This window comes from Mus pahari, chromosome 6 (assembly GCF_900095145.1).
Source record: "Mus pahari chromosome 6, PAHARI_EIJ_v1.1, whole genome shotgun sequence".
In the NCBI taxonomy this organism is placed as follows: domain Eukaryota; kingdom Metazoa; phylum Chordata; class Mammalia; order Rodentia; family Muridae; genus Mus; species Mus pahari.
The window spans coordinates 54,235,821-54,244,014 of record NC_034595.1 but is presented as its reverse complement, the minus strand read 5'-3'; the positions used below and the strand labels follow the sequence as shown (position 1 = coordinate 54,244,014).

The following is an 8,194-nucleotide window of genomic DNA, read 5'->3' as shown; positions in this document are numbered from 1 at the left end:
GAGAGAGAGAGAGAGAGAGAGAGAGAGAGAGAGAGAGAGAGAGAGAGAAAGTGTATGTGTATGAGTATGTGTATGTGTGTATGTGAATGTATGTATGTATGTGTGAGTGTGTGTGTATGTATACCTGTGTTCATATGTTTCTGAATGAAGACAGACAGAGGCACCGCCTAGAGGTCAGAGGGCATTTTCAGGTGTTGGTTAGCACCATTTTTCAAAAAGAAAGTGAACAATTTCTTGTTCACTACTGTGTACACCAGGCTAACTGGCCTGAGTTTCTGCAGATTCTCCTGTCTCCACCTCCAATTTTGCTGTAGGAATGCTGGGATTAGAGACCATGCCCAGCTTTATGTAGGTTCTGGAGATCCAAACTCATAACCCTCTGAACTATCTCCCAAGCCTAGCTATTCCAGTTTCAACTGCTTTCCCAACAATCCTCCCATCTCTGCACACACTGTAGTTATATACCCAAGAATGAATTATTTGAGCCTTAACCCCCAACATACCCAAATTTAGGGACAGAGTCTACAAGAAGGTAATTAAGGATAAATTGGGTCCTAAATATGGAATCCTTATCCAACAGGACTAGTGTCTTAACAAAGACAGACTCGAGAGAGCCTCCCCTCTTCTCTCTCCCTTCCTGTCCACCTCCTTCACTGGAGAATAACTTTGAGGAAGATGTGGATCTCTCTGAAGTCGCCACCACAAAACCTACAACACAGTAAGTGATTCAGCATCTGTTGAATGTATACACATTTAAATATCTTTAATATTGATAAGCTATAGTAAGAAATATATTTTATAATGGCATTCAAAGAGTCTGATAAAATACTTATAATCCTTAGCACATAAAATTAAAAATTAAAGACACCAATATTTATGTTCCTGTCATAGAGCCATGAAGTCTTTCTTTCTTGGTCTTTTCCCCACAGCAGGCTCTGTTCTCTGTACAATTAAGCAGAGGGCTCCTATGTAGGATAAAGTCACCCTTCCCCTGATTCTCTCCTCTGTTCCTAGGTGAACTTGTCAGTTTCATCAATTGACCTCTGGAGACCAAACTCTGAAAGCCCTGTGTCTGCTAAAGCCAATTTGAACTCTAGACCTCAGAAATGAACAAGGTGTCTGACTATCCACATGTTGGGGGAGAGAAGCCATTAGTAAAACTCAACCCTGGACTCATTTGAGAAATAAAAACATCCCAAGTAAATGATCGTATTAAGAATGTAGTCTTTTGTGGCATGTAGACGCACATCTTACATACATGGCTGCTTTCTTCCAGTACAGAAATCAGGCCTAGGAGAACAGCACATTCCAATCTTTACGACTGTGTGTTCTAATTAACAGTATACCCTTGTACTAACTATCATTCTCACTTCTACCACTGAATTATTCCCAAAGTTGTAGTAGAGTTTTATTGCTTTCAAATTGAATTTAATCACTTGGGGGGAAAATATAAGAAATTTACCTGCAGTTTTCAAATTAAATTTCTGAACTGGGATGGTTTATTTTTAGAAGAAAAAAAAAACCTGCCCTGTTTTCCTTCCTCACTGGATCCCAAATAACCTTTGCTTCTCCAGCCATGTTCCCATGCTCCCTAATCAACTCGTGACTAGTTCACAGACCTCCCTAAAGCACTCCATTTTAACCTGTCTGAAGATCCTCAGTGACTTGGTGAAAAGACAACTACAGAATTTAGGGTAGGCTTCAAGTCACAGCTGGCTAGTAGAATTTGTTATCTAGTTTAAACAAGCCACATCGTTTAGAATTGCACAGAATTAAAATAAAAAGAACTTCTGTGCATCATGACTTTAGAGACAAGCCACAGCCTCTCTGGAGCATCTAATATCTGAGGTCCTTGCTGGCCCTCAGTAGAATCTATTACTGGTGACACATATGCACTGCCCTGTTTAGGTGAATAATTACTACAGATAATATCAGGTATACTTCACTACTATTTTTGCTAGCTATATTTTTCCTTCATGTTAAGCATCTAAATGAGATTTGAGTCAGATAAAGGGTAATAAAATAAAGTCTGTGCCTTTCAAAAGCCACATGTTAAAATCCACATCAATTTGATATTCTTATAAAATAAGGCCTTTGAGGTGTGATCAGGTCATGAAAGTTGACCCCTTATCAATGAGATTAATGCCTTACTAAAAGATGCCCTTATCATAAGTCCTAGCATAGTGGTCCATGCATGTAGTCCAACACTGGGGAAACTGAGGTGGGAAGATCTCAAGTTCAAGACCACCTTCACCTCCATGGTGAGACTCTGACTTAAAACACAACATTAAATAAAGGATGGATAGATGAATGCATGGATAGATGGATGCATGGATACATGGATGCATGGACAAACTGACTCCAGAACTCACTTCCTAATTCACCATGTAAGGTTATACTGGAGACAGCTATCTATAAACTGGAAAGTTGGTCCTTACAAGATACTAAGATTTCCCTGTTTCTAAATTTAGAAACAAATTCCCACTGTTTCTAAGCCACCTAGAGATGGAAATGCAGATCAGTTGGTAGAGCTCCTGACCAGCATACATGAAGCCTGAGCTGTATCCCCAGAACTGTACAAAACCAGGTATAACAGTACAGGTCTACACTCTCAACTCTAAAGAGTTTGAGGTCAGCCTCAGTTACACAAATGTTTACAGACAGCTGAGGCTCATAAAGACTGTCTCAGACAAATAAACAACAACAACAAAAAAAAACTAACAAGAGGTAGACATGGGGGAGCACATTTTTAATCCCAGAACTTGGGAGACAAAGGCAGAAGCAGAAGTATCTCTGTGAATCCTTGGCCAGGCTTGTCTACATAGTAAATTCCAAGCTAGCCAGGACTTTGTAGTAGGACTTTGGCTCAAAAAACAAACAAACAAACAGACAAAAAAACAAAAACCAAAGAGTTAATACATTTATTCCAAAACCAAAAGTTAAGGGAAGATCAAATAAGACCAAATTATGATCAATATATTGAAAAAATGCTCAAAGTTGTCTTCTTTTCCTTTTTTGCTTTGAGACAGGGTCTCATGTCTCATGAGGTGTCATGACCTCAAACTCACTGTGAGGCTAGGGATGTCCTTGAACTCTTGGTTTTCCTGTCCCCACCTCCCAAGCACTGGTATTACTGGCGTGCATCACCACACCCAGTTTGCAAAGTACTAGAGGTACAATACAGGGTTTCCTGTATGCTAGGCAAGCCCTCACCAACTGAACTACATCTTCAGGCCATCTCAAGTTTTAAGACATTACCAAGTTAGTTACAACTCAAAGTCAGACACAGAAGTTAGACCTTACACTGAGGAAATTCAGCTATACATAGCAATTTATTCCCCAAGACTTGTGGGTAAATAGGACTTCCCTTTTCAGTCCAACTCTGTGAAACCAATAGCTGATAATTATGGTAACCAAAATAATTGCATACTGAAATTCACTTTTTCTATACCAAAGAAGTAACAGCATTAGTGGGGTTAGCTCACCTGTGGTATGAGTCTGTCCAAGTACTCAGCTCTGTTCCCGTGAGAAGGATGTGTCGACAGCCATTCTGGCAACTTGGGGTAGCCATGAAGACTCTCTGAGAACTCCATCTGCTGCCAAAACACTGAACTAGCTCTTACATCCACACATGCCTAAACACAGAGTTAAAACACACAATGAGTTTAGTTACTTCAACTTAAAAAAAAAAAAAGTTAACTCAGCCAGGTATTCAAAGGGCTAAGGAGGGAGATCAAAGGGAAGAGGAGGTAGGGGAGAAAGGAGGAGAGGAAGGGAGAGGGAGGAAGAGGGAGGGAGAGGGAGGGAGAGGGAGGAAGAGGGAGGAAGAGGGAGTGAAGAAGGAACGAAAGTTTACTTTTGTGTCACTACACATTTGAAAATTATTCTCATTTTCTATCACCATTGTAACAAAAGAGAAGTATATGTTTACTACTTAAAAGAATAAAACCTCAAGCTGGGAATTAAACTCAGCAGTGGAGTAACATGCCTAGCGCACTAGGCTCTGGCTTTGATCCCAGTACTGCAAAACAGAACGAGGAGAAAAGCAGAACTCAAACAATATTGTACCGCAGCAACACAAGCCCACCGCTCTGACCTCCACCCTGCAAACGTTTTCAATAAGCCAACTGACATGAAAAACATGTATTAAGGGGGAAATCTTCCATATAAATTAATGTTTCTATTAAAAATAATGTTATTAAACTTCACTATAGAAATTTTATATAGAATGATACAATTAGGAAACATTTAATAAAGGTGAAGAAAATACTTAATGTGTATCAAGCTGTCCAATTTTCTCAACTACATGCATGAGAAAAAATACATTTAGCCCATTCAAAACAAACTATTTTTAAACTCTATTTTTAACTCATACACTTAAGAACACAGAGCACTGTGGAAGGCTACTTCAGAACTGTTAACAGTAATTGTCCTGGATGTCTAACTTAAGAGTCTGAGGTGGGAAGGAAGTAAAGGTTTAATTCTGAACTATATTAAAGTGTTTCTAATAATTCTTTCTAAATCCTCCATAAGAGGACTTAAGAGGTTTTTTAGAAGTCTGTTCAATTTTCTTCACATCTTAATTTATTTTTTCTATAATCATTAGGAAACAAGTGCTTTCATTTTGCATTGTGCTTTTAAATAAATTAAGGACAAAATTCTATCAGACTGGCCAAAGTGTGGCTACACAAAGCCTTACATGGTGTGACTGTGATACCTAAAAAGCAAGAGAATATCACATGCTGTGCTGCTAGTGCCCTGTCAATCTGACATGGCTGAGCCATTGGGGGAGGAGGAGCCTCAAGTGAGAAAAGGTCCCCTTAATGACTACTATGGGAGGGTCAAGACCATAATGGGTAAGGCCACCCTGTGGGCTGGTGGTCCTAGGTTCTATAAGGAAGCAGACTGCGAAAGCCATGGGAAGCAAGCCAGTAAGCAGCACCCCTCCATGGCCCCACATCAGCTCCAGGTTCCTGTTTGAGTTCCAGCCCTGATTTCCCTCAGTGAAGGAAGTATAGGATGAAGTAAACCCTTTCTTTCCCAGGTTGTTTTTGGCAATGATGTTTTAACACAACAATAGAAACCTAACAAAGATTTATGGTCAATAGCCAGTCAACATCTATGCTGCCTCCCTGCTCATAAAACACTAAGAAGACATTTTTCAAGGTTAGGAAGTAAGAGAAAGAAATGATCTGAAATTCAATTTCAATTCAAAGTTCAAATCAGTGTAATTCTTTAAGCACTTTAAGTGCACCTCAGGCAGAGCTGTACAAGTATCTTAGAGCATGAAGTGCTAGCCGCGAAGGTCTCACTTCCCGGTGGGGCAGCCGCACCTTTAATCCCAGCACTGCCCCAGTGAGACTGCAGACAGGAAAACTACCTGGCAATGTGCTGGTCGGCTAGCTGGGTGCAGGCAGCACTGCAGCAGAAACAAGATAAAGACACAGCTCCTGAAAGTTGCCCTTAGATGGCCACATTAACACTGTGACACATGTGTGCCTGTTTGCAAGCGTGCCCCTACATGAATGCATACACACACAAAAATAAATTTTAAAATGTTTAAAGGCCCAAAGTGTTATCCTAATAAGTGGATATGAACATTCACTTTTATATCTGCTAAAAAACAAAAACCAAAAACACACTTTTATGTGGGGGGGGGGGGTTGCCTTGCAAATGTTAACAAAAAGACAAGTAAAATATTTGCCCGTTCAATCTAAGTAACACAGTCGAAGGCAATATTTAAAACATTTGATATGTAGAAATAGAGAAAAAATTATCCCAGTAGATACCAAAAGTATTTCAAACTAAAAACAGCTTCATCACCCCACTGTGTTTGTCACTAGCTGACCCTCAGAGTACATCAGAGAACACTGTAGAAGCCAGGAGGGTGCTTCTCGGAAGCACAGTCATCGACAGGGAGGTGGGAGTCTAACCACGGCTAAGAGAATCACTGGGCTGGGATGCAGCTCAGCCAGAAGAGAGCTGCAGGCATGCCTGGGGTCTGCAGCAGCTCATAACCTAGACACAGTGGCCATCTCTGCCATCCTCCATCATGGGAAGCTGACACAGGAGGGTCAGGAGCTCAAGGTCATCCTTAGGTACACACTGAGTTTGAGGCTAGCCTGAGCTACATGAGACCCTATGTTAAAAAAAAAAAAAGAAAGAAGAAAAAGAAATGAACAAACAAATAAAGAAACTTTGAAAAGAAACTTGATAGGCTACAATAATGGACTCCAAATAAATGAAGATCTACAAAATGATTCATAATTGAATTTAGGATACACTGATATATAAGTTCAGTAAACTATAAAAAATAAAAGTAAATCAAGCTAACAATTAAAAAAAAACAAGTTTAGCAAAGATAATTTAAAAAGAAAAGAAAATTGGAAATTAAAAATACAATGACTAAACTAGAAAACTTAATAAAAATCTTCAATGGTTATTCTACTGTGACAAAGAGAGTAAGCTGAAAGACAGAACATTGGAAACTCTCCGCAGGAACAAGAAGGATGAGAGAGGACCCCTGTGTGAGCCATGGGCCATCACCAGGAGGGCACACATGCACATTATGGCAGTTGGAGGAAGATGAAGAAGGACTAGAAAGAGAATTGAAGGAAATGATGCTGGAAACTTCCAGATGTCATCACTCAGGGACAGGAAGTACAGCTGTCACCAGTCAAATTCAACTCAAAGGAGAACATACCTTTCTCTTTTAAAAGTCTGTTTCAACATTGCCTATCAGAAGATGTCTCAGCAGAAACCCGAGAGAGAGAGAGAGAGAGAGAGAGAGAGAGAGAGAGAGAGAGAGAGAGAAGACAAATGCATTCAAGTGATAAAGGAAATAATTGCCAACCAAAAGGCTTTTTTCCTGCAGTGCTGTCTTTCATAAATGAGGAAGAAATGAAACGACTGGAGTATAGTGGCGTGCAACTAAAATCCAGCATATGAGGTGTGAAGAGGGAGACCACACATTAAGACACTGTCTCAAAGGCAAAAGGAGTTCACAACCACCAGCCTCACTTTACAGGAATTGTAAAGGAAATTATTTAGACTGAAATACAAATTCCAATAGAGCTGTTAAGTAATAACGTGAAACAAAAGTCAAAAATGAGTGCTATACATAAAACAAAGCCACCTGAAACAGCAGGATGAGCACTGAGGACACCTGGCTGAGAAAAACCAACCGGGCACAGGACAAGCAACACCAATTCAACCAACATGAGGCATCTACAATAGGAAACTCACACGGGGCAGGACTGTGAGACAGACACGGTAGGAGGTGGTGAGCAGCCACTGTTCCCTGGATAGTAGGTTCTAGATACGTGCTCTATGACACTGCTCCCAGAAGTCATTCTCTATTACACATTTAAATGTATAAGTGAACACATCTTATGTTATTTTTACCACAAAAAAGGGGGAAGGGAGTAACAAGAAGGCCCAGTGGCTGACAGCAGTTGCCACCAAGCCTGATGAAATAAATTTGATCCCCAGAGGTTGTGTGGTAGAAAAGAACTGATGCCCACAAGGGGTTCTCTGACCCCCACATGTGCACTGTGGAGCACACATGCACAAACAGGTACATGAATAAACATGGAGCACGCATGCACAAACAGGTACATAAGTAATGGCACAAGCAGATACATAAGCAAGCAAAACAATACCTAATGGGCTAGAGATGGCTTGGTGGTTACAAGCATTTGTTGCTCTTACAAAGAACCCAGGTTCGATTCCCACCACCAAAAAGGTGATTCACAACTGCCTGCAATTCTAGTTCCAGGGAATCCAGTGCCCTCCTCTGGACACTGTGGGCACTGCACAGTCATGGTGCATAGAAAACATACAGGCAAAAGTTACATATATAAAATAAAAATAATAAAATCTTTTTTAAAAAAAGTCAGGATCTCTCTATGTATCCCTGGCTGACATGGAACTTGCTCATATAACAGACTAGGGTTGAACTTACAGAGCTCTGCCTGTCTCTGGCTCCAAGTGCTGGGTTTAAAAGTGTGTACCATCATACTCAGCATAAAATCTTTTTTTTTTTAAATCACTATCTAATAGAAGAAAATCCATGGGCTGGAGAGATGGCTTAGCAGTTAAGAGCACTGACTGCTCTTCTGAAGGTCCTGAGTTCAAATCCCAGCAACCACATGGTGGCTCACAACCATCTGTAACAAGATTTGGTACCCTCTTC

The 8,194-nt window shown here is 40.4% G+C and overlaps 1 protein-coding gene across 2 annotated transcripts in view; it reads right to left on the bottom strand.

Annotated features, from left to right (window-relative positions):
• Positions 1-8,194, bottom strand: part of Oma1 (OMA1 zinc metallopeptidase) — a 48,257-nt gene that overhangs the window by 7,988 nt on the left and 32,075 nt on the right. For both annotated transcript variants that reach the window (XM_021200789.1, XM_029539444.1), the window contains exon 8: positions 3,486-3,635. In XM_021200789.1, coding sequence (XP_021056448.1) covers positions 3,486-3,635 — 150 coding nt within the window. The remainder of the gene's footprint in view (positions 1-3,485; positions 3,636-8,194) is intronic.